The following is a 27,385-nucleotide window of genomic DNA, read 5'->3' on the forward strand; positions in this document are numbered from 1 at the left end:
GAGAATGCTGGAGTTATTACCCTCAGATCGAGCACCTTCGATGAAGATGTCGGTATACTAAGTGGTGAGGAAGAATCACAAACCACAGAGCCACACTCCTCTATAGACATCCCTATGTCAATATCCCTGAGAAGAGTGAGGGGCCGTGACCAGCGCCCACGCCCCAGCCCGCCACGCGCGACTCCAGCCATCTGAACTCATTCCATTTCTAGCACTCGCTTTGGATCGCAGGACTTGCTTCAGGTTTGTGTTTTGTGTGATTTGTTTTTATTTCACCATGTCGCCAAGCACCTTACCGTTTCAAGTTAAGTACCATATTTTTTGTGGGTTTATGATAAGTTTGGCTGTTTTAGCATTGTATTTAGATATACGTGAATCTTGTTGGGACGCCGCAAGGCCCCTTGTCAGCCATGTCGACCGCAGGTTCGGCTTCTCGTCAGCCACTGTCTGGTCTCTCTGGTCGTCATTATTTATCATTCCCTATAGGATTCATCCCCTGGTGGTCTTGCCAAGGTCTGGGATATCCTCTAAAGTTAATTTCGTGAGAACTTCCCATCACAGGAGTTCTTACATCAGGGTCTCCCCGTGAGTATTTCACTAGGTATCACAGGATGTTTTCCTATTAATTGGTGGTCATTATAGATTTCATTATGTTTGGTGCTTGATGTCATGTTTTATTATATTTAAATTCAATTATTATACCGCAAGCCAGGTAACAGTCCATCACACTCTGTCGCTTGTTGGTTAAAGCACGTGCTGCCACGTCGATATCAATGTATAGTGTATATATTTATTAATGGTGGTTATTTATTTATTATTTATTTATTATTTCTGGTTAACATCCCTGTCCTAGCCCTGCCTAGTGCAAGGTTAGGCTTTCCTGGTAGCCTATTTGGCCTCCCTCTCTCCCTTGTATCCTGGAGTAGGTTAGGTGAGAGGAGGGGATCAGCAGATGGAGGGAGTTTTGTTGTTGTTCCGCCCACCGATCACACTTAAAGTTGGAGTGAGACCCTATTGTCCTCCCCCCTTCGGAGGGGCAGAGGCTTTTCCCTGTGTGTCTCCTCCACGCTATTTTAGTACTTCCTTACCCATTGCCCTGGCCTTCAACACAGAGCTCCTTTTTCTCTCCCTGTTGGTTCTACATCCCTCCCTTTCATTCTCCCCTTTCTGTATTTTATAGACTGTGTCTATTATAAGGTGTCTGGAGTGGGGGTCAGGCTACTTCCTTTTTCCTTCCTGTTAGGGCAGGCCTAGAGCCTCCTACTTGGGTATCACTTTACCTTTGTACGGTCGATTTCAGCGAGATGGGCAATAACGCCTCTCCCTAGTCTCCTGTTTTCCTCTCTGGTCTAAGCCCTTCCTTACTTAGCTCTTTCCTTCCCTAGCCTACCCTAAGTCAATTCCTTTGTCATCTTTATGCACATCGCATCCCATGTTCTCCCCTGAGTGCTTGTCCTCCCCGGTGGAGGGATTCGCCCCTCTCCCAGGGATGGTTCCAGACAACTGGCCTTGACTCCTTTATGCTCAAGACCTGCTTCTCGGATCGAGGGTCTTCGAACATTTTCAGGGTTATCCTTCCCCTCCCATCAATCCCTGGTCCCCTCCCTTTGCCTCCCGACTGGCCAAGGCCTGGGTCATTTAGCTGAATTGATTACTGCGCACACCTGCCCATGGGTCCAGCTGTGTTCTGCCTCTTCCTGTACTCAGCGAGCAGAGGCCAGATCTAATGGTGCACTGACTGGGACTCTACCTCATAGTGGCGCGTTAATTCAGTTTCTTACTACTCCTGTGTACCGGGAGTACACTTGTTACTGGTCCTCATGCTTAACCCGGGCCAGCTGCTGAGGCGTTTGCTTTAATTCATCAGAGTCCGGTGATCCTTCCTGTTCCACGTTTCACACACACCTGCAGAGGGTAACTGTCGACTGCTCCACACACTATTCATGCATCTGGAGTTTTCTGCACACATATATTTATTTTGCCATCCCATACATAATCCCGCCTGGGCTGATATACATCATACGAACTCCGAAGTGCTAACCCATTGGCCGTGTTGTTATATGTTTGATTTCTTTAATATTATATCAGAGTCCGTGATCCTTCCCCTTGGGTTCCGCTGCTTATTTCTCATGCTCCTTGTGGTAAGGGTCCCGTTGATTCAACTGCCTGCCGAGCATTCAGTCGTGAGAATTTTCGCCACTATGTTTGTTATTGCTCCTCGGCAGCTTTACCCCACTGGCCGGGTTGAGATTTTTACTTTAATTTTATTTAGGTCCGCATCCTTCCCTAGGTTCCGCCGCTTTATTACTGGCTGCTCCTGCAGAGAGTCCTGATTCATCTCTCTGCTCCACGGAAAATTCCAGCAGTCGGAGGTGACACGAAGGTGTTTGAGCTGTCCCCGCGCTTAACCCCGCCGGGTTGATTTGTTTACTTTAAGTTTCTTTTGCTTAGTAGGTCCGTTTCGACGGGTTTTCATCCCACCGAGCCCTCCCGGTAGCATGGTATGAAAACATTTATTCACGATAGTTTAAGTTTCTTAGAGAGGTAGATTCATGTAATTTTTCACTTAGACTGTCTGCTGTGAGGAGCCCGGATGTGCCTTATCCTCCACCAACCCTACGCATGTGGTGTGCCGGACTCATGCTGGCAGCAACCGCCAGACACTGATCGCCTGCATCCGGACGGGTTGTGAGGTTTGCTTCGTGATCGTATGGATGTCTCCAGGATCGAGCCGGTAAGCGAACACTCCGCACTCACACTGAACACATTGGGTCACATTTGGCTCTTATATAAACATGGTATTAGCTCCTTCTTTTTGACACTTGCCTCTTTCAGGTTGATGAGTCCTTCAAGAAAGAGGCCTTGGGGTCTCTCCGCGCTTGGGTAGCTGGGTTCGGGAGGAATGTCCTGGCCGGGAAACCCTATCCTCGATGAAAAGCTGAGGGACCTGTTCATCCCAGCGCTCGGATTACGGCTGCATTCTGATGTGGCCGCATCTCATCGACTCAGATCCGCCGCGACTCCAGCCCTTTGCAAGAGGACCCCTACACTGGGAATATAGAGTCGCCGCTGGGCGCTTCGACCTGGATCTCGGCTCATGGTCACCGAGCACACCCATGGTAGGTATTGCAGGCAAGTGAGGCAGTGAAGTGGCGCCCAATCCCCTCCTTCATCATCCTCTCTTCCTTTCAGGCCTCACCAAACCTGCTATCTTGAGGGACAGGAGTCTGTGCCCATTGTCCTGCTGTGTCGCAAGAAGGCTAAGGGCTACAAGTCCTCGCTTTCACGTAAAAGCCTCTCCTTTCTCTGGCCGGGGCTTCAAAGGGTACTAATCTCGTTCTCCCATAACTGAGTACCCCGGCAAGGATGAGTAGGTGGCCCACTGTCCAGCCTTCCGCCAGCCTTTCTGACCCGGAGGCTTATGATATTGTTCAAGAGGTTCTACGGAGGTAGACACAAACTAGATAAGCTACTGGAGAAGCTTCAAGATCGCGAGGTTGACGCTGATTTGTCGCTTTCTCTCGTGGTGCCGTGCCTATCAGTTCCCGACACCGCTGCCCTCCTCCTTTTTGGATGCAAGGAACCCATGGCGGGTTGCTCTTCGTGTTGTCCATGAAGGCATCCTGACCATTGAAGGCCTAGGTATCAGGCGTCTAGAAGAACTGGAGTTCTTCCCGTTTGATTCTGCTCTACCCAGGCTTCGTTAGGCTGACGGAGGCTTCGGCACGCCAATTGAGGTCCCTACGGAGATCGTGATTTCCTAGGATCAGGCGCTAACCGCTCTCCCAAGACTTTTACCGGGTGGCAGGCGGAGGACACGGAGTTGACCCCTTCATGGGCAACTTAAATATGTTTTCTCTGGTGAAATGCCCATCTTCTGTCTGAACAAAGTTGCTATTGCAACCGCTCAGGCTTGCTGGGAAGGCAAACCCTTGCCTCAGCTCCGGGAATTAGACCCTACATCTCTAATCTTCCCCGGGGGTGACGAGTTCTGGAGGAACGCTCCGTCCACATTTACTGTCGGTAAATTGGACGCAGATTGCGCGTCAAACCAGTTCAGAGAGCAGCTTCCTAAGCTCACAGAAGCTCTCCTGAAGGCTGAGTTCGAAGCACGGTGTCGGTTGAGCCGGTCTTTGAACTCGCTGTGCCTGTCAGCCACTCATCACTCTTTTCAGAGGAAATCCATTGTTTCAGGTTCTGACCAATCCTGCTAGCAGGGTTTCAATGGGACCTGTTCGATTTCATGGTAGCAAAGATGAACTGTCGTGGTCTATCTTCGCTGATGCCACCATCTTCGCCTTGAACCTGACAGGCTCATGAGGAGTTCTTCTGGGAACCAACCTTTCCCAGACGATGAAGTCTCTCCGGGAACCTGAGCGAAGCAACCAGACCAACCAGAGTCTCGCGCTCCATCTCATTTGCCGAAGACTCCGAAGTAGCGGTTCCCGTGAATAGGCCTGGGAACGTTACAGAAGTGCAGGAAACCCCAACATCAGGCGGCCGTTCAGGCAGTCCTGCTCAACGGTGAGCCAACCATCCACCTCCAAGGCCCAACCCCAACAGGCTGGTTCAACCAGCCCAACCCCCTGCTGCACTCTACGTATGTCTCGCCGCATACAACCTACCTATGAGGGCCGGGGTTTTTCTCACGGTCTTAATAGGAGCGCAAGGGGTGGGTAGATAGTCGAGCCCCCTTCAGAGGCAGGGGCTGAGCCTGGTCTTCCCTGAGGAAAAGTGGTTATGGTAGAGGAAGCAAATCTGCTTCTCCACTACACTGGTTAGGTGGGTGAACACTCTTTACTGGTTCAGAGACCGTGGTCTCAGTCCCTGGACACACAGTATCGTGTCCAAAGGTTCAGTTGGAACTGATCAGGGTCCTCCTCAGATTTTACCATCCTTCCCCAAAAGCCCTACAGGTCTTGGTGACGGAACTACTCAATAAATGAGCTGTACAGTGAGGCACCAAGTTTCATAGCAGGCTTCTTTTCACTGTCCCCAAGAAAGCCTCGCCAGCAACAGTGGTTCTAGATGACCGAGTTCTGGGGTCGCTCAAGCTTCAAATTGAACAAGGAAAGTCCCGCCTGACTTGAGTCTCGGTTTCAGGCTGGGTACTGGCGGACCTAATCTCGTATTAGGTTATCTCTTCCGCCGCTGCTGAAGGAAATCTAATTCTACCAGAAAGTCTCTTGAGCAACTCCGCAGGTCTTAAGAGAGGTTTCTGCCCTTAAGTTTGCTTCAGTGACAGACCTGCTCTTAAAAGCGAGCTAAAGACATCGCTCTCAGACAGAGTCCCTCATCCTCAAATCCTGAGTAGACTCGCCTGCGGGTCCACATCCAGGTCTCTCGAAGCCTGTTCCACTTTAATTCCTTCCGGCTCTGTAATACACTCAGACGCTTCTTTAAGCGGCTGGGGAGGTTATTCACCACAACAAAAAGTCTAAGGGATATGGTCTACAATGTTCCAACAGTTTCATATAAACACCTGGTGCTGTGGCAGTGTTTCTAATTCTCAAGAAACTCCATCACGCCAGTTTGCCATCAGGCTGGTGTTGGGCAGCACAGTGGTGGGTTCGTTTCGGGCAGCCCAAATCAGGTCGCTAACTAAGGTGGTGCTAGCTACCTTCCTCCCTGGCGAACAAGCACGCTGGCACGGTCAGCCACCCATCTATCAAAAGTGGAACATAGTGGCGTCTCCTGTCCAGGACTACTCCGTTGGACGCGGAGGGTCTCTGGGCTAAGAATCGCTCAATTGAATCTTGCCGGTTCCAGGGCTACAGGTGGATCTGTTCGTAAAGAACACCATGGTTTCCTGATATCGTGGCTCCCAACCCGGACCTCTCAGACCTTGCCACAGATACGATGTCCATAGTTTGGAACTGTTGGGAGAAGGTGTACTTGTTTCCTCCCACAAATTTGTTCTTGAGAGTACTGCACAACTCAGGTCATTCAAGGCCATCTAGCTCTAGTAGCCCCTATTGGCCAAAGAGCAAACTGGTCCCCTCTTGCTCCAGGAACCTGCTGCGTGTCATCAGACACCCAAATCCAGTCTGACCCCAAGTAGTATAAATAAAGGCTGTGTCTGCTTTAAGAATTCAGAATGCCCGGCTGACCTTATAATGTTTGCCGCATAAAGGAGCAAACATTGCCCTGGTCACACTCTGCTTCTAGAATCTGATAGGTATTTATACTCAGAAAGTGATGCATATAGCAAAGAACTAACATCTTTCTTGAAGGCATCTGAAGCTCAAACTGTGGCTACTAACCTAACGGTTACTTTCTTTAGATCATTGTTTGAAAAATGCCTCGCCCCGGCCACTATTGATGTGAAGCAACCAGCCTTATAGTACTTTTGATTAGCTTAGCTTCTAGCTGCTGAATTTCAAAGCTATCGCTCCGCTAGATGATCATGTTGATTTCTTTAATATCCCATCATGCGGCTATATATATATATCTGCCAGGTAAGTATGAACAAACTTTGTTTTATCATTAAAATATCATTTTTACAATTAAATGAGGTTAGGTATATCCAGGTGGTTCTCAGCTCGATTTATTCACCCATTCGCACAGCATCGACGACAACGGATGGCAATGATTCGGAGCTCGACTGCACACTCAAATTATCCTCCATTACATGAGAGGCTACAATAGCCACATGGGAGGCTCGTTCCCCCTCCATACATGAGAGGCTACCAATAGCCACATGGGAGGTTCGCCAGGCTCCGCCATGCTTAGCTTTGATTAGCCACATGGGAGTTAGTTTCCCCTTCTTCCGTGGGAGGTTTTCTTTGAATACCACATAGGAAGTAGCTCGACCCAGACAGTACCGTGACCTCGAGACTGGCGTTAAGGGTACTCTCCTTTCAGGCATCACCACCTGCGAGTAGACAAACCAGGTGAGGTTTGCTTTTATATGCATAGTAGACGATAAACGAGTTACCTGCTTTACTTGTTGGTAGGTCGGTCTGACTTAATTGAACCCACCTCCACTAAATTTTGTTAATCGGGCTAATTCGTGTATTGTGTTTTTCATAATAAAACTAATGTATTGCAATATGAACCTTTTCAATCTGATAATAAAACTAATATTGGCCATACACAATAGTGTTACAACGGTACCTAGGTAACCTTTTGACAAGATTTTCCTGTAAACGTTGGTAACCCAGTTAAAAGTGGTAATGAGGTGTGATATAGTTGGGGCTGGTAGGAAATTGGGGCTATTCGGTCTGATTTACAATGTTTTAATGAAACCTTCATTTCATTTAAAAGGTTTAATACTGATCTTGGCCATACAACTCTCTCTCTCTCTCTCTCTCTCTCTCTCTCTCTCTCTCTCTCTCAGTTAGTGCTCATACATTTTACAATCATTTCTCTGCAGCAGTGTTTTAAATTGATCTAATTTTACCTGTACTGTCTACGAAGTGTAAATGCTCAAATACATTCTAAAACATACAGACAATACCTAAAACATAGAGACATAATAGCTGAGTTGTATTCGTCAAAATAAAAACGTTTGTTAATGAAAAAGCATTTCAGAACAAAGAGAAAGCGATGCAGAATAAAGTTATTAAAAGAGGTTGAGTAAAACTGAAAATAGATCAGATGGAAGGTAAGAGAGACAGAAATTCTCTTCCAACTAATTTATGTCACCCATTTATTTTCTTTTTTTACAATGTATTAGTTTTAAATTATTGTAACTTTCATTTCATTTAAAAGTTAGTTTAATAATTTTGGAGTAATTTTAGGGGTTATCTTTAGTGTTTAAACTTTAGAAATAAGCTCTCTTATTAACATTTTTAGAGACCATCCAAACTTACTCAAAATTTAAATTGATCTCTGTATGTCTTTAAGGGTTTCTGGAACCTAAAATACTGCTTGTATTGCCCTGATGCTGATGGTTGGGGACTTAGAGAAGTGCAGAGAGTTATTAGTCCATGTGGGCTGACTCAGCAATGGCTCATGAGAGATGTATGGAGATGCACTACCCTTGGATAGGGCTCAACCCTGGGCTGGAGACCTGGAGCATAGGGGAGAGGAAAGTGCAGCACCTTCTTAGTGTCAGACCAAAGGCGCATGGTTGGAAGGAGAAGGGCTCCTGTCCAAGTTGGGAAGTAACAAAGTACTACCCCTGTGCCAGGGATACCTCTGCTTCACTGATGGGATGAGGAGTGACAGGAGGAAGTATGCCTGGACTTCTTCTTACAAGACTTAGACTTCCTCTTTTTACAGTTTTCTTCCTTTTACAGCAATGTGGTAAAACCAAGGAGGGGGAGGAGTATGGCGATGAGGAGGAAGATCGATGATACCTCTTCTTCCTCACCACCATATCTACCTCCATGTACAACCTATGTATCAGTAGGTTGGTTGGGGTTGGGTGGGAGCTCAGTTAAAGGGGATGGGGTCACCTGTAAGGGGAGGGGAGGGCACCTTCTCAGATGTAGCAGAGGTGGAGACAGTGATTTAGTGATCTGCATTCATCCCTGTCAAGGAATCTAGAGAGGTAGAAAGAGTTGGATACCCAGGGATGTTAATGGAACATCATATTTTATTTAAATCTGAAAAGCTGATAAATCTTTAGCTTCCTCGTCATCCAGTGAGGGCTCAGCAGGTTTGCACATGGGTGACTTATCCTTCCTAGAAGGGGAGTAACTAGGGAAGTGGGAAGAGAGGAATGTTAGCCAGAGGCAGGAAGGTTCTTGATGAACTCAGTATTACTTCTTGTGGAGAGAGATGCTCTAGGGAAACTGGCAAACTCTTTCTAGGCTAAGAGCTTCAAACACCTTGGTTAGTACCAGTCAGAGTGTCGCTACATGTGCCTCAGCTCATTGGAAGTATCCAGGTCAGTACCTTTGATAAGATTAAAGGTTGCCGTTTATCACTGATTTTTGTAAATATAATATGAAGTCTGCTACTTGGGGAACAATGACATTGAGTGGATCAACTTTTCTAGAAATGCATCAACTGTAGGACTGTTGTCACTTGGCCATGTTGATTTGGATTGTTGATTCATTTTATGGCAAGACAAAGACCTCTGTAGCATCAGTCAAAAAGCCCTCTTGATGAGGCCACCAAATCTAGCTGATGTACTCCCTAGCCTTCCTTTGAAATATCTGAAAATAAAGGTTGCTCAGGAGCAGGTGGTAGTAGTGGAACTCCAGCTCCAAACTTTTCTGTTAGACCACCAGCAGTGGTTGGATAGAACTTCCTGAGACGGTCTTATATGTTGGTCCTCAGTAATTGGCAGTTAGCTTAAACTAAAGAGACCCCTACTGAAATAGATTATGATATACTAACTTTCATAACTAACAAACCTGCGGTCTTAACATATACTGCCCACCTCAAGCCAGCCCCTCATAATTTACCTGGGCTAGAGAAAACTGACGCAATGCTTCTGAGATGGGGTATGGGAGGTTGACTCCTTCTCCCTCACACTGCCATCTTGACCATCTCCCAATGCCACCAACTCCTTGTAACTTTTTTTTAACCGGCTCCAGCTGGCACTAGAGAATTTTCCCTCGTGTCAAGGCTGCAAGTTTTTATGAAAAATAAAAATTGATTTAAAAATTTGTCATATTTCCCTGAGGAAATTTAACTAGGACCTAAGATTACATGTCATTCATGTCAGTTGAAGCCAAGAATTTTTCTTTTCCCATGGACTGGTAAACCAAGACCTCTTGGTTAGAAATACATGTTGAGAGGACCTTAAGGTGATGATGGGTCCCCATGTTCTTGGAGTTTAAGGAAATACAAGATGGTAGAACCTACTCCTCTCCAGTATCAGTCTCATCTTGTCTTGTGTAAGTAGCTTTTCCATATCCCTTGCAGAAGGGTGAAATTATTGTCTCTGAGGCCATTGGGGGTTTGCCTCCAGAAATGAAAGTGAGTAACACTCCTTTCCAGTTGTTACTATCTGCAAACCTTTTGCTATCTATTACCATTCCAAGCAGGATCTTTAGATACAAACTTCCACATGATGCAATGCTACTAAAGGTAATGGTTACCTTCACCTCTAACAGTAACTGAAGAAGTACTTAGTGGCCACCCTGTCAAAAAGAACCTGTATTTCAACAAAAAATAAGTAAGCTCTTTAAATGTAATGCATTTCAAGTACAGTATCTGATGAGACCAAAATTGTATGTCCTTAGCCTTTTGTGAACAAAACTGTGACCACTGTGTCCTCAGTGGGTTTAGTCTTGACAAGATCAAATAAGATCCCCTGACTTAAGTCCCAGGAAACTTGTGCAGTCGCCTTCCTTTGGCATAAGGGAAAGGGTTGAAACTAAAGCACTCTTTTCTCCTACAGTCAGCAGTTGCCTTTCTCAAGGTGTCAATGTCCAGAGAGGAGGACTGTGTCCTTCCTCTTTAGGATGTAGTTCACGATAGAGAATGTTGATGATAGATATGCACCTAGAAGAAGAAATAAGTTTCCTGTTCATAGTGAGATCTGGAGTGATCAGTGAATCTTCCAGGAGTTGATTTGTAATGCTCAAGACCAACTGCTGCCATTTTGTCAAAACTAAAAGCTCTCTTAATAGTGGAGCAGGTAACTACAAAAAAATAGGGGAAAAGTGCAAATGGTGATACAAGCATGAAACTTGGCTCAACTATTCTTCTTGTCCCTTGGTCTCATTATCAACCTCCGGCCACACAAAATTTTGCCATTTTCGAAGATGGCTGACAGGTTTTCAAAACGGTGTCCTGTGGATATTTGAATATTGGTATTTAATTGATTAATCACATTCAAATCCCTAGGTCACTCCCAATTTATATTAAAATATTAAAAACAAGCCTTTATTTATGTAGATACATCATTTCTCTGTATAGAAATATCCAAGATGCCTGTCACTATATCAAAAATGTCTGCCAAAATGCCAAAAATTGGTACTTAAGCTCATATGTGAGGCTAAAGGTCGGGTAATACATGGATTTGGGGTAACGTCAGCCTGATCAATTCATTTGCTGTAGATTAGAAATCAATTAATCCCCGGTTAATTAATTTTCATCCTCATTTAGGAAAAAATGGGTAATAAGCAATGTAAAAGTGTAATGTCGTGTAGTGTACTACCAGGGCACACTGGTTGACACTATAGCTGTGAAACTCAGCATGGGGTTCAGTGGTAGCTGATGGCAGAGATTTGTTATTAGTTTCCCAAATGGTGTTTAGCTAGCCCCACTTCAAAGTTAAACAGCTGCACCTGAATTGACAGGATGTGCCAGCGGGAGAGCCGAGCCAAAAGATGGGGCTTTAGTCTTCTAGATGGTGTACAGCTCACATGGGAATTAAATAGCATTGGATAAATGATTATGACATGTCTGAGCCTAGTTGTATCACATATCTGAAAGTGCATATATGTTATATAGGTGGTAAAAGTATAAACCCTTGGCCTACAGAACAAAAGCAATGGCAGGACAATCTTGGAAGTCAGTGTCTTTCCTGAAGGGAGATAGTACGACTAACTGGAAGCTTTGTTGCTTGTGCCAAGAGGACACACGTGAAAGACTAGTTGATGCATCTGGTGCTGGCTATGTTACCCTTGCTACAAATATTCCTGAATTCTATAAGTTAAATGCAATGCGTATACCATTCCATCCCAAAAGGCTTGATGAAGGTGATGGAATTCTGCAGACCTTTGAAAATAACAAAGCAACATATCATGAATCATGTATGCTGAAGTTCAAAAGAACAAAACTGGAAAGGAAAAGGGAGTCACTGTGTAAGACAAAAAAAAGATGATGATGCCCCATCAGCAAAATTCACACGTAGTAGCCAGAAGGCAGCTGAAGAAGATGCAGAAGAATCTAAGACTGAGAAAGAAGGAATATGCTTCATATGTGACCAACCAGCACCAATCAAAGATTTACGATTGGCCATGACATTGCCTTTACATGAAAAGCTGCAACGATGTGCCACCAACCTACTAGAGGAGAAACTTCTGGCCAAGCTTAGTGCTGGAGATATTGTTTCTCAGGACCATATGTATCACCCATCTTGTCTGACAGGTGTGTACAACAGGGAAAGGGCCTGGCTAAATTCCCAGAAAATTGGAGATGATTATGTGCAGTACAGACAAGAGGCATGTGCCCATGTTTCTGCTGAGCTTGAGATGTACATAAGAGACAAGCAGTTGACTACAGATGGGTGCTGCTATTTTACAATGGTAGAACTTTATGTTTTGTACAAACAAAGACTGGAACAGCTAAATGTTGATTCTTCCTTTGTGCACCAAACAAGGTTGAAAGAACAGATACTTGCCCGCATCCCAGAACTGGAGGACTTTAAAAAGGGAAGAGAAATTTGGTTTGCCTTCAAAAGGAAAATGGGAGAAGCCTTAGCCATGGCATGTGACTACAGGCAGTCCTCGGTTATCAGCAGAGGTTCCGTTCTGGGGGTGTGATGATAACTGAAAATCGCCACTAACCGAAAATTGGCGATTTCCAGCACTTTTTTGGCGATTTTCAGGGCTAATCGGCACCGAAAAGTGACGATTTTCGGTTATTGGCACCTCTGTTAGGTATGTATTGGTGCCATTACCCAATTATCGGCGTCGATAAGCAGAAATTGGCGATTTTTGCACTGAAAATTGCCGATTTTCGTTGCTAGACAAGCCCCATAAAACCAGATCGCTATTAACCAAGCCCGCCGTTAACTGGGGACTGCCTGTACAATGATGCACTAATCGTGGCCAAAGCAGCTAAGATATTGAGGAAACATGCTTGAACATGAGATAGAATTTGATGGGACCTTAACAGCAGACACTAGAAGATAATCTGTGCCACCAAGTTTGTTGGAATTTGTAAGTGTGCTACAAAACGGTGGTGATATAAAATCCCAATTTGAATATGGAACATCATCTACTGATCTAGCTTTAGCACAAGTTTTGCACTTCAACTCTCGAAAGAATCCAGCATCTTCAACATTCTCCAGACATTCCAAGTCAAGAGAACCTCCATTTCCCAATATATATTGGTCTCCTGGTCTTTGCAAAAACTAGGAAGTGTCAATTAATTGATACATTCCATCACCATGGAATCAGCATCAGCTATGATAGGGTTCTGGAATTGACTAAAGGGTTAGGAGAAGCAGTTGTAACCACGGCTGTGGAGGAAGAAGTAGTTTTTCCCACTACACTAAGGAAAGGGCTCTTTACAACTTGTGCTGTTGACAATCTGGACCATAAATCCAAGTGCCACAACTGCACAAACATCCTGCCATGGGACAGGCATATCTTTGTTTCAGCATCCTAGCACTGATGAAAAGGGTGAGGACACCCACCTTCACCAAACTAAGTTCAATACCAGCAGGTGTAGAAGATGAAGACCTGCAAATTATTGAAGAGTTTGTGGTGTTAATGTACGACAGAAGCAGTTCGTATAAAAATGTAAATGAGGCTAGACTTGCTTTCTTTGCAAGAAAGCAAAGAGCTTATGATTGCATTCCCCCTACAATGGCTGCTCTTAGAGAGCATTGCAAGAGAGCTGCCTTTCAAGCAAGGCACATTTGGTGCCAGTCTTTAGTATGTCATCCAGTTTTGCCCAGTCCAAGACACTGGGGATGGCAACAGATTGATGGCACCTGGTTTCCGTATTGGACAGATTTGCCAATACAGTAGTAGCAAAATCTTGCCAAGAACTGAATAAGTGTGGCTGCAAAAAGTAATGCCATGGCAGGTGCAAGTGCTACAAATCTGGACTTAGCTGCGCAGCTCTCTGCAGCTGCACTTGCTAAAACTAATTGATACACAAAACATATTGGTTTCTCTCAGGAGATACATACTATTTTATCTTTGGTGGCCATTTTGGAAATGTGGTGTTCATATGGTGGCCACATTGGAAAGATGTGTTCACTTTATCTGTTCATGACAGTAAGAATGCCAAAATACAAATTCTCAATCATTATATGGACATATGCAACTTTTATAGGCTTATGAAATGAAAGTATTTGACATATACAGCAAATTTGCTGCCATTCTGGAAAAGTGTCAGCCATCTTGGAAATAGCCAAATATTGAGGTGGCCAGAGGTTGATTATGATTTTTGGGGGTAATAAGAGTTCTCATGTCAAATCTGGTGCTTGTATCACAATTGCATTTTTTTCCCATTATTCCGCTCCACTGTAAGAGCTCATTTGTATCTTCCTCCACAAGAGATATCACCAAGGGTCAGGGAAGACATCCTTTTCAAGTGCCTCTAGTCCTAGGGGAGATATCTTTTCTTGGGTGGATCAGTTTGCCCACTTGTAGCAATACTGTGGTCTTGCAGAAGTGGGGGTAAATATGGGGAAGTTCTTAGTGCAGACATCTCAAGAGGATGGAGACCCATCATCAGCCTAAGGTTCTCTCAACCGATATTTTTGACTGCCTACCTTTTGGATAGGAAAAAGATGTCTTGGTTTACTAGTTCATGGGAAAAGATGACTTCCTGGTTTCATTTAACCTGAATGACATTTACTTTCAAGTCCCAGTTAAATTTTCTCAAGGAAATAGACCCTGTTTCCTGGGGTGGGCCATTCAGTTTCAACTTAGGGTCCTCTGTTTATGGCTTGGTGATGGCCCCAAAAATCTTCTCTCAAGTCTTAGCCCAAACTACCTAGGCTCACTAGCAAGATATCAGGTTGGTGAGATATCAGGATAACTGGATGATGATGGTTTTTTCAGCTGCAAAGTTTTGTGTGACCCTTCAGTGCTTCATCAATATGTGTTAGCATAAGTGCCTAGTTATCAATTGTGTCAACTCAAACTTAGTTCCATCCAAGACAGCCTTTTACTAGAGGATGGAGATAAACAAGGCACTAGCTCTAGTCTTACCTACTTTAGACAGGCTTCTGTGAGTAAAAAAGTATGAGTTAATCATAGGTTGTTGAAATATGCTGTAGTTCCTTTACCCTCCACTCTGCAATGGACCTTACTGAAAATAGCATGCTTCCACAAGAAGTTCAAACTCCAACTGAGTTCTTCAGTCTTTGTTTTCAATTTTGGTGTTATAGCCAAGGCTAATTTGGTTGGCAAGGCTTGTCTTTGAAAGTTAAAAGCTTTGGAAACCCAGTCCAATTTCTGGTTGGGTAAAGCATTACTGTGGTGATGAAAGACCACTTCCTCATTGTAATGCACTGCCATGAGGATATTCCCTGAATTGTGTCTAAATCACTGTTCATTTATTGAAGCCACATATGATTCCTTGAGAGAGGTGTGGGCAAGAGGCTTTTCATCCAAAACCACAAAAGAAGAGGGAGGAAACTCATGGCATCTTTGACTAGAGGTAAAATTGCAAAGCAATAGGACCTATAGAAAAAGGAGCCTCTCATAGTGTCAAGAGCTTGCCTAGCAAAGGCATAGTACTGCTAATCCCAGATTGTGAGTGAGCTTAAAGTAAAAAAAAAATTCAGGAACTCAGTAAGACATGATGCTTGGGAGACTGTTCTGTCTTAGCTTAATGAGCTCACAAGTAACAACTCATACCATGTAAACAGGTTGAGTATGCACTGTTAGAGCAGGCTGTTATGTTCAGTACAGGCTTATCAAACCACAAGGAAAAGAGGAGGTCATGTATATTGTGTAAGTTGGGAGAGGCATATGAGCCATGCTGCACTACACCTGACACAGGTGCCGTGCCTATGACTGGGTTTTCTAGTGTGTGTGTCTGTTGTCATGTCTCACCACGCCATGGCTGAATGAAAACGTAGTAGGTGAGATACCCTTTGATGTGTCACACCTGTCCAGTTTCTCATTGGACAGGTGGGTACCGTTCTCAGCTAGCACTCTGCTGGACCCGCGTTCAATTTCCGACTGGCCAATGAAGAATTGGAGGAATTTATTTCTGGTGATAGAAATTAATTTCTTGCTATAATGTGGTTTGGATTCCACAATAAGCTGTAGGTCCCGTTGCTAGATAACCAATTGGTTCTTAGCCATGTAAAATAAATCTAATGCTTTGGGCCAGCCCTAAGAGAGCTGTTAATCAGCTCAGTGGTCGGGTTAAACTAAGGTAAACTTTTGATCCTGCTCGAAAGTTGAAGCTTTCCAACTATTTAAATTCTGCTTGAATCTAGAGGTGGTTGGTTCAGTGAGCAGATACATTCTTGTCTGAAGACTGAAATCTGCTAAGAGCTGAATTACTTGATTTAGAGTCATATTGTGTTTCTTGCCTTTGTTCTTCAGTCTGATCTGAAGGTTGCTAAGAATGCTTCTGTGACCTGCACACTAAAGAAGAGAAATCACTGAGGTCTGCATTGTGTGAGTTATGTGAACAGCTGAATGAGGAATGATGATGTCTGCCTGATTTGTCCAGCTGGGCAATAAATGAGTTACAAATCTGAAAAGATGTGTTCTTAAAGCTAAAGTTGTTCTTTTTAAATTACATGGTGCTAATACAGTGCCATGAGTTTCATAGATGATAATGCCAGTGGAAAATAATTACAATACGGGAGATGTGTGATACATCGACATCTGTTGTGTATTAGTTTTACTGCCTTTTACAGTGCTGGCCATAACATTTCAATACTGTTAGCCTGGAGTCCCCATACCTCTATGTTGAGGCATGTTAAAATGTAAAAATGATTAAACATTCACTGATAAGGGTACACAACTCTATGGATGAGAAATTAATCTGTAATTGCAGAAGCTGTAACTCTAGAGGTGAAGACAAAGGGATACTGACTTCATGATGAAGAACATAATACTACATGATAATGAAGAGAAAACATCAAGTATGATAACTGTAAAGTATGAGGGCACAGTTAATTAGTATGATAAAATTGTTAGTAATCTTCAAGTGAATATACATTGAGCTTAATATAAAATAAATCCATACATAGTTTATTAAAGTGCAAACAGGATAACAAAAGTCTGGACTTTTAAGCTAAACTTAACCCTGTGCAAATGTAGTATTAACAAATTAGTGAAGTACTGAATGAACTGATTTTTCAAACCAAAGGAAATAAGGTAAATCTACACCAAACAACCTGAAACACGTCAGGTGGATAATCTTAAACTAGCTGCAAAAACGAGTGAATGGGATGGTTATTGAAAGGCAAACACTGTACTTGAAAATACTGGAAGACAGGCACAGGGACTTGGAAAAGGTCTCCAAAGGCTGCTGAAGAGAAAACAGAAACGGTCAAAAAAAAAAAAAGATAATACTGTAAAGCAGATGATTTTGAAAATTAATGAATTAGATTATTAGATCATTATTATTTATTATTCAGTAGATGAAACCTATTCATATGGAACAAGCACAGAGGGGCCACTGACTTGAAATTCAAGCTTCCAAAGAATATAGTGTTCATTAGGAAGAAGTAAGAGGAAGTGAAGGGAAATACGGAAAGAAGAGGTCCCATATTAAAAAAGAAAAACTTAATAAATAGATAAAAATGTGTTAAAATGCAAGAAGAATGGTACAGTATTAGGGTAGTAATGCATTGCATTTTTGCTTTAACTTCTGAAGTTCCAATTGCACGACATCCTCTGGGAGGCTGTTTCACAGTCCAAGAGTGGGAGGAATAAAGGACTTCCGGAACTGAAAAGTTTGACAGCAAGGCACATTTACTACATATTGGTGCTGCTGTTCAGGGAATCTGGTTACTTTCGGCAGATAAAGGGGATCAAGGATCAATTGTGAATGTGAAAGATCTCTCTTGAAATATAACGCATGAAAAAGTGATAAACAAGAGACTGTCCATCGATGGTCCAAGTCATAACTTCTTCTATTAGGAAACAGAAACCTACCACCACGGACCACTCTATCTAAAAAGAGATAAATTTCTGGCAGAAGCAGACATCCACACTGGAGAACAGTATTCCAATGAAGGAAGTACAAATGACCTACACCAGCTTGCATTGATTTTATCACTGTTATAGATATAAATAGTGTCAGTGACAGTATTTTAGAATTTTTCTGAAGAGCAAGACTGTAGGCTTTTGTTATAGACATACAGAGAATGAACAGTTTTATATAAGCTACTTACCAAGTAATTATCACAGCTATTAGTTTCTATTAACCAGCAGCTAGAATTTTGAAATTTGCGGTAGCGCCTCTTTTGTTTTGGCTAGGTGAGTGACCCTGCCCACTTTTGGGGTAAGAGAGGAACCAGCTTAGCAAACGAGCTCAGTATGTTTCTGCCGGCTGATGGCTGTGGTTACAGTGATTGGCAGCAGCGGTTTTTTGAAATTTCTCTTCTCTGTTGATCTTGGATCATTGGTGAAGTATTCGCTTTATGGTAGCCTTTTCGGCACAGTTAGTTAGTGTCACGGTTTTCTCTGAAGACTAGTATTACCGATTTTGACAATTATTTTGATTTTCTTTGACTACACTTGTCAGCATGTCCAACTCAGGCTCTCAAAGTATTAGGTATTGCAGTAAAGGCTGCAATACGAGACACTAAAGCCTGTTATGATCCTCATACTCTCTGTACTTCTTGCAGGGGTCAAATATGTTTCCCTGACTTGACCTGTAATGAATGTTTCTCTTGGGATCCCAAAATGTGGAAGACCTTGAATAGTCATTTCATGAAATTAGACAGGGATAAAAAGAGAAAAGCAGCGGCTAGAGCTAGTAGTAAGAAAACTTGAGCTAGTCAGGTATCGACAAAATCCATGTCTGATAATTCTGATTCTTTATCCTTTGTTCCACCTGATCCCATGTCTCAATCTGTACCAATTACTCTGCACCCTGGCTCTCTTACTCCTGATCCCAACCTCATTACCAGCCTTGAATCGAGAATTAACGTTAAGTTAGAGTTACTCGTTGACACAATGGAGAAAATTGGTGCTTCTGTTAAAGTCCTAATGGACAAAGTGAATGTGAAAGGTGATAGTGAAGTGTTACTGCAAGAGGTGGTTGTCTGTCTCGTCGATTCTCCTAGGCCAAGGTCCTTGGCAAACCCCTAAACCTGGGAGAAGCCAAACTGGCAGCCCAAAGGAGATCGGTGGGGTCTGCCCACAGGCAGTCACCCCCTCAGTTGTACCCGTTGCCGATTCCCAGGTTACAACAGAGCGCCACTGAAATGGTGTCTCTATGGAAGTGGTTCGTCTGTCATCTAGTATTTCCAGCAGTGACTCCAGTCCTAGGTGCCAATGGCAAGGTGAATCTTGTCCTCTGAAGAGACGCGCCATGAGTACTTCTCAACCTTCTGCTGTTCCTATAAAGAAGGTTAAAGAGGCTTCTCCAGAACTTCTTCCTTCCTGTAGCTTCTGGGACAGTCCGGAACGTTTCTCCCAGGATCAACCAGTGTTAGTGGGACAAGTTCTACCTTCTAAGCATGCTACTTCTCAGAAGTGCTCTTAGACATGGAGAACTGCGTCTTCTTCTAAGCGCACATCTTTTGCTTCAGAGGACTTGCCGAGACATATAGTGATGTTGGAATGCTCTCCAGCACCCAGGCCCCCAACTCCTGTTCTTGTAGCGCCCTGTACTATCTGCTTTACCTGAATCTTCGTTGGCAGAGAAGTTGTCTTTGGCACCAAGGCGCCCAGTGGTGCCAGAACTTCCTTCTCCAGTGGTTCATGGTGCTTCTTCTGATGTGGCTACCTTTGAGCGCCCCTCATCTGTTGTGCATCCATCGTCTCCTGGGTGCCTTTTTGGCTAATGAGGGCTTGTCAGCTTCCGAGTGCCCATCGACTCCCGAGTGCCCATTGGCGCCCGTTCCCCTCTTACAGCAAGACGCTTCTTTGGTGCCCAAGGCTAATTCCTCTTCCAAGCACCCGATTTCTTCCATTTCTTCGGCAGCGCCCGTGTCTTCGGTTCTACCTGCTCCTGCTCTGGCAGTTGCTCCCTCTGTTTTGGATCCTTCTGTTCAGTTGATCCAGCACAAATTGGACAATATCCTGGGCTTAATTCAGAAAGCCCCATCGGTACCCCAGCCGTTGTGGATCTGTTGCCAATCTCTTCGGAGGATGAGGAAGTAGCGGACTCTGTTTCCCCTCCGTCGGTGTATGCCTCTTTACTCAGTTTTCTGCTGGTGACTTTTCCTGATTACTTCTCTTCTGCAGCTCCGGCATCTCTGGCTTCAACGTACATGATGGATAATCAGATGACTTCTTCAAGACTTCCTAAAATGGTACTGTCCTCTTCAGCTAAGAAAGCTTTCCTTGAGGTGGAGAAGTGGCTCTCGAGCAAGAGGGAGCAGGGAAGAGCCTCCTTTTCTTGCCCTCTGTCTAGGCTGCCGCAGAGAAGATATCTTTCGTATGCGACTGAAGAGGCTCCTTCCATGGGAGCACCTGCCTCCTCCCAGAGAGACCTCTCCAGTTTAATTGACTCCTCCAGACGGTTGGTGTTCAATGCAGCCAAGATTTTGTTCTCGTCTTCAGAATTGGACCATCTGATCAAGCATTTATTCAGAGTTTTGGAAGTGCTCAGCTTTCTCGACTGGAGCAGTAGGAGCTCTTGCTCGTAAAGTGAAGAAGTGCCCTCATATCCCTGAAGACTTCTCTTCGGATTTTTTGGGAGTCATCTCTTGCCTGGATAAGGGTATTAGAGACAGCTCTTTTGAATTACCCCGCCTTTTTGCAATGGGTATCCTCAGAAAAGGGAGCTTTGGTGCTTGAACACCACGATGGGAGTTACTCCCTCCCAGAAGTCTGCACTCCTCTTCTTGCCTTTGGACAAGAAGCACCTTTTCCCTCAATCGACTGTGCTACAGATTGCGGCTGATCTACAACAGAAGTGTACGCAGGATCTCCTCACACAATCAACAAGACAGCCTAGAGAGTCTCCGGCCATTCCCCTAGGACAGTTTCTCCTGTTCAGCCCCAACCCTTTTGGGGTAGAGGCAGACAAAGAGGCTACCCCAGACCTCGCGGAAATGCCCGTTTCACCCCCAGAGCTATCAAGAAGTCCTCCTACAAACCGCCCACATGTAAGTGAGGATCTAGTCCGCACACCTGTGGAGGCAAGGCTCCTCCACTTTCGGGAGCATTGGGAAGCAAGAGGAGTGGAGAGTTGGATTGTCCAAGTTCTAAGAGAAGGCTACGCCATCCCGTTTCTGGAAAAACCCCCCTCGAGCAACAAGCCTGTTTTATTGATGACCAACCCTTCAAACTCCAAGAAGTTTTCAGCCCTCTCCCAAGAAGTGACAGCTCTCCTCGAAAAAGAAGCAGTCGAGCTAGTCAAGGACGCCTCATCTCTGGGGTTCTGCAATCGACTGTTTGTAGTCCCCAAAGCCTCGGGGGTGCTGGAGGCCAGTCCTGTATGTAAGTACCCTGAACTTGTACGTACAGAAAACCAAATTCAAGATGGAGATGTCCCAGTCCGTCCTTGCCTCCATTCATCTGGAAGATTGGATGTTCTAGAGAGAGAGGCTTCAGCCTTTCAGACCCACTGGTTTTGCTATGACACACCCCTGGCTCCTCCCCAGACAGCCGTGGCGAGCACAAACCACGCCCATCGGGGCGGAGCAACCAGAGACATGCGAGTTGACAAGAACCAAACCGCCATATTTGAAGTTGACAGGACACAGGCAACACCTGTTACACCTCACCATTACTACAACCCTCCCTAATTATTGTCACGAGGGACAAATGTGCGACTTAATCAACTAATTAAAATGTCCAAAAAGTCGTAGTATCAGCAGATTGTTAATCTCAGCAAAACTAGCGATGATGACAATATTCCACCGCACAACCTTAAAAGAAGAGATGTCCCAAAACGGAAGAAACCAGCCAGGAACCTTCCAACAGTGAAATTCTTCAAATGTTATTATTACAGAATCAAACATTATTGAAACTAGTGGAGAAAGGGTAAGGTTTAATTTCTGTTTTTATATAAAAACGTTTGGATAGCAGCCCTATTCAGACAGATGACGTCACAAGCATGGCAGTAAAACGTAAACAATGAGCGAAGTGCTTCACCGTGAGAAACTTATAATCGTAAAAGTTTGAGAATAGATAAATTTCGAGACCGAAGTACATATAATCCTAAACTATGTGTTTGAGCCTAAACCTTATAAGGACTAGATAATATGCCAAAGTAATTAATGTTGTAAACCCGAGGTGTTAACTAGATTTGCCTCTGCCAAAGAGAAGAAAGCCTAACTTCCCTAACCCTAACTTTGAGTTTAACATACTGCGTCAATCTAGGCTACCTCTTGGGAGCTCCTTCCGTCTATCCCACTTCCCCCTATCGTGGACATTTAACTGGAGGGGTTCCTGTCAATGGGGTTAAAGTGTGTTTACCTCAGCTAATGGGTAGAATTTTATATCAAACTCGTTTCCTTTCGATATAATTGTTCACCCAGTTACCATGAGGAACTGCGTCTTAAGAATTTCTGACAGGTCAGCTATATAAATAATATAAGATGATTACCGTAGAGGCTATATAATTTTAAGTATGGGATACTAGTGAGAGGATGCCGATTGACCTGAATTAACCGATGAAGGCCATTTGAGCCTAGAACCCGATTGCCTGGCTTCAGCCTTCTAGGTCTGCTGCTGTCCAACCTGATTTGTAAATTCATGAGCCATATTATAGACATCAGTTAAACTTTTTATTATCAAATTTGAGTCTAGTTTTTCACTCCTATTGCAGAAGTGGTTCGACTGCAAAAAGGAATGACAATTCCCCATCCTCCTAACGCCTTTCTCCCCTTTCAGTAGATTTACCTGAGAATGCAAATGAAGAATTATTTACAACTTATAATGAAGATAGTAGTGACTATGAAGAATTTAACCCCTTCCTTTAACAAACCTATTCCTACTTATATATCTAACAATTTTAATGCTGTGCCCTCCATTCACAGAGATGGGAAAATACAATTAAATGACTCCTCCATTGGACATTAACATTAAGTGAAGGAGACAAGAACTCCTCATGATCAGTTCTTTGTTTGTAATCATAATAAAGAACTTGCAGACCTTTTCAAATTGATAAATTTGCCAAAGTTGAACTTTTGGCCAAGTGGCAGGTTGTTTGATGAAGATTTCAAGAAGAAATTTCACTTTGATATTGAAAACATTAAGATGGCTATATCTTCTTTTCAAGGGCATGCAGCTCTGGAGAATTAGCTTACCCCTCTAAGATTAACGATATTGATTTCATTACTAAAGTGATAATTGGGCCTTTCAGGAAACACATTGATCTAATTAAAAGTTTAATCCGCTCATTCAGAAGTAGAACTTTACCAATGTTGAACCTCAATTTAGATACCAGAGATGCTATTATTAAAGCTGAAACTAATGATATATGGGTCTTATCAGATGATCAAAGATAAAGCTATTGCTAGCCTGGAATTTAGATAAAACCTTCTAGAGGAGGGACATTATCTCTAGAGGTGGAAGGTTCAACTTTGGAGAAGTATCAGGGCTACCCAACAGAGAGAAATTTAACTTTTACAGAAGATTCAGGGAAGCTTTGGGTTCAGGAATAGGTTCAATCCCTACAGGCGAGGTATCAAGAGAGGTGGCCAAGAGGGAAGGAGTACAGGGGACAGACAGCAATTAATTCAGATGTCAAAGATAAAAACAAAACTAATTATGCTTTAAATCTTAATACCATGAGCCCTGCTCGGACCAAGTGGAAAATAACCTGGAGCTTCACAGTAAAGATAAAAATTTGGCAAATGTGCTACTAACAATTCAATGATATTGGAAGAGTTAAATTTCCCTACAGTGCCTCTAGCTCCAAGAAACCTCTCACGCCCCACCAGTAAGTGGGATAGGTTGGTCATTGACAAATAAATTAAAAATTGGCAAAACTCCCAAATTCTTCTTTTGCATGCAACTTGATCAGTAAGCTGTTAGACTTTTACCAATAAAAATAAGGCTCAAAAGACTTTGAAAAGATTTGGGGTTGATAGATATTATTCTTCTAGCAAGAGAATAATACTAGAGAGAATGTGACAGATTACTAGACCTAGGGGTAATAGAACAAATTAACAGAAATTCTTTCTACTACTCTAACCACATATTTTACAAGCTTTAACCAGCTGATGGGAGCATTATGTTTCGATATGAAATGCCTTAATACTATGATCAAGAAACCTTCTTTCTCTATGCTGAAACCTAAAACTATATTCCCTTATTTACATTTAAACAACTGGGCATGTAGACTTGATTTAAAGGACGCTTTATTTGCACGTCCTCTTTTCCAGTGCTCAAAGATTCTTAACGTTCAAATTAGGAAAGCGTAAATTCAAATGGATGGTTGTTCCCTTGGGTTAAAGACAGCTCCAACATCATTTTCCAAACTAATGTACACAGTAGTTAAAACATTAGGAAGAAATATAATATACTCATCTTTAACTACTTAGATGATATACTCATACTGGCAGATGACTTTCACAAATGCAGTCTCACATCCAAATAGTCATTGAAGTGCTCACGGAACTGGGTTGGCAAATATCTATTAAAAAGTCTGTTATTCATCCTGTGCAAAAGATAGAGTTCCTGGGAGTTCATTATAAAAAGGAGAACAAAACAATGAGACCAATGCAGGAAAACATTGATAAATGTATCAGGCTTGCCAATACAGTATCCAACTTGAACAGATCTGACCTCAAATTATATCAAAACATTGATGGGAATGGTTAACTTAACTGTTCCTACTACACCTTTTATGGTGAGATTTTGTCTTAAATTCCTTCAAGATTTCATAGATATTTTGCTAAAGGATATAGAATCATTCCTCCTTCTTTCAAATCCTTTCTGAAACATGGAAACAGACTAACATGTATAGTCCTATAAACATTCTGCTAATAATCAAGTAGATCTAGAACTATTCACAGATGCATCCAACTTTGGCTGGGGTGGAGCATTAGTAGGAGAACATGGCATACTCTCAACTAATTTTAACTACAAAATGAGAATACTCTGCACATTAACATTAGAGAACTACTTGCATGCATTTACTGTATAAAACACTTCAGAGACAAACTAAGAAACAAAGTGGTACTAATTCACATAGATTCACAAGTAACATACTGTTGGGTCAAAAACATGGTAGCATTAGGAACAAATCAGCCCAGGAGGCCATCAAAGTGTTACTAAACATCAAAGGAAAATACAACATGACATTCAAACTAAATGGATTAAAGGGAAAAGCAATGTGATGGCTGATTCCCTATCGAGAGACTTTGGTTCCATACATCCAGAAGCCACTCTTGACGATAATCTCTTCAATTTAATTTGCACAGGTATGAATTTCTTTCCTGAAATAGACCTTTTCATGAAATGGCTTTAATTCTAAATGTAAGAGATTTTGTTCTTCAGAGGACTTGTTAAAAGCAATCAGTAATAATGCTCTTCACATTAGCTGGGAAGGTTCTTCTCCTCTTTATGCTTTTCCCAGGCTTCTTACTGGGGTTGGCTCTTTTGTTCTGTCGTATAACTGGAATGTGTTACTAACAACATGCTCTTCTGCAAATTTCCCAGGAAATGAACCATGGATCCCCTAGTCAAGACAGTCTCAAGGAATACCTCAGTACAAAGTCAAAGTAGAAGGTTGCCAGATACTTCATATGGACTGCCTTACCCTAAGCTGTAACACCACTGTGAGATTTGATAACCTTCAGAATATAAAACATCAACTACCTTCCATATTTCTCCAGAGATATGCAACAAAATTACCCAGTTTGCGAGACAGCTCCATGGCCAAGTACCAAAATCTCTTCAGGAGCCCTCCAAAGAGTTCAACACAATAAATATGGAAGTAACAAGTCCCTCTTTTATCAGTGCTACTCTGTTTCAACGGAAAATAGACAAGGGCCTAGCTACAACACACTAAAAAGGATACCCTCAAACTTGGACCGGTTTTGAAGGATACTTTCCCAATCGAAAAACAGAAGACAAGACATATTAAAGCTATGCTTGATGGAGTAAATAGAAGAAGACCAGCTCTTCTCATCAATTTCAGGCTGGGATCTTGATAAAGTGGTTTCCTTCCTCAACACTACAAGAGATGATTCTGTCTGCTCATGATTCAAAGACCTTATTCCTCGTAGCTTTGGCTTGCCCAGGTGAGAGGTAACCAATTTAATCATCTATGTATCTCCAGGAGCACCTTCACACCAGAAACCATTTGTGCTAAGGAACCACCCTTCCTTCAACCAAGAATCAGAGAAACAATTACACTCCTATTGAATTTGTTGGCGTGTTTTCCAAAAATTTTGTCCAGTTAGACAATTCAGATTTTTATCTGGAGTACCAAATAAAATCTGTGCAGAAAGGAACATAGATAGGGAAGACCATATTTGGCTGGATAAAACTTCAAGATCATGTCCCTTCCAAAGATCAGGCAGCTATTCAGGGACTGTATTTTCTGCTGATCCCAATGCCATGTAAAACTACTCCACCAAATTCCACTCTATCAGATTCTCAACTAAATGTATTCAAGGATGATGTATACAAGATTATGTGCAAGAGATAATGGCTTGTCAGAATGTCAGGGTTGGAAAAGCAACTCTTATTGTTCCCCATTTTGATAAACTTCCTAAAGATGGGAAGAGGGATGCTCTTAGAGCAGTCATTGACTTCATCTTCATGCTACCTTTTGCCTATCAGTGAGCAAAACCAGGGGTCTGAACGCTGTTTCCTCTCTCAGAACTTACAGTTTGTTTCTCCCAACCTGAGTTCTGGAGAGATTTAGAGGCAGGCCTCTCAGACCCAGGGTTCTAGTTCAACACCTCACCCTCTCAAGTCTAGGAGACCATTTTGGAGGAAATAAAGGACAAAGTAATTACATACAAAGTCAACCTCTTGGTGTTATCTTTTCACCCAGTTGATAACTTTTCAATTATTCATAAATTTCTTTGTAGGTGCTTAGGAAATCCTGCATTTAGAGGTTGCAACTTTTGAGGAACAAGATAGGAATATCTTGAAAAGTGGAGGTGAACTACTGTCACATTATATTATCTCCCCATATAAGAGGAATGAAATGACAAAATTCACAAAGGTTTTAAGGGGACTACTTGTAAACTTGCCCTGCAATCTAAATCTCTCAGCAGTCCATCAAGAATGGTAAGTACAGATATAGTCATAGCAACTTGCAACTCAAATATGGTGGTTTCATTTAGTCAACGACGCATGTCTCTGAGTGCCCAAAGCCTTGATTGGCTGGAAGGTGCTAAGCTTGGCTGTCTGGGGTTCTGAGCCAGGGTGTGTCAAGAGGTAATCCAGCCGGTCTGAAAGGCCCGTCCTCTCCAGAACTTAGGTTCACATTAATCTGTCAGATCTTCTTGACATGAAAATCCACTTCCATGTCCCAATTCATCGGGATTCGAGGAAGCCTTTATAGTTCAGCGTTCCAGCGCAAAGTGTACCAGTTCAGAGCCTGCCTTTGCTTCGGTCTGTTGACAGCCCCACAGGTATTCATGCGTGTTCTCACCCCAATGACAAAATATTTACATCTGATGGGAGCCAACGTTTCGTTGTATCTCGATGATTGGCTTATTCGCTCCCAGTCGAAG

The 27,385-nt window shown here is 43.1% G+C and overlaps 1 protein-coding gene across 12 annotated transcripts in view; it reads left to right on the top strand.

The window, feature by feature from the left end:
* Window positions 1–27,385, top strand: part of LOC136837314 (transcription elongation factor, mitochondrial) — a 250,307-nt gene that overhangs the window by 55,128 nt on the left and 167,794 nt on the right. The window contains exon 3 of one of the 12 annotated variants that reach the window (XM_067102073.1): window positions 16,612–16,699. The exons of the other annotated variants lie outside the window; for them this stretch is intronic. Within the exon in view, the coding sequence (XP_066958174.1) occupies window positions 16,676–16,699 (24 nt within the window). The 5' untranslated portion in view covers window positions 16,612–16,675. The remainder of the gene's footprint in view (window positions 1–16,611; window positions 16,700–27,385) is intronic. 12 annotated transcript variants of the gene reach the window in all.

Source organism: Macrobrachium rosenbergii, chromosome 58, assembly GCF_040412425.1.
Source record: "Macrobrachium rosenbergii isolate ZJJX-2024 chromosome 58, ASM4041242v1, whole genome shotgun sequence".
In the NCBI taxonomy this organism is placed as follows: Eukaryota; Metazoa; Arthropoda; class Malacostraca; order Decapoda; family Palaemonidae; genus Macrobrachium; species Macrobrachium rosenbergii.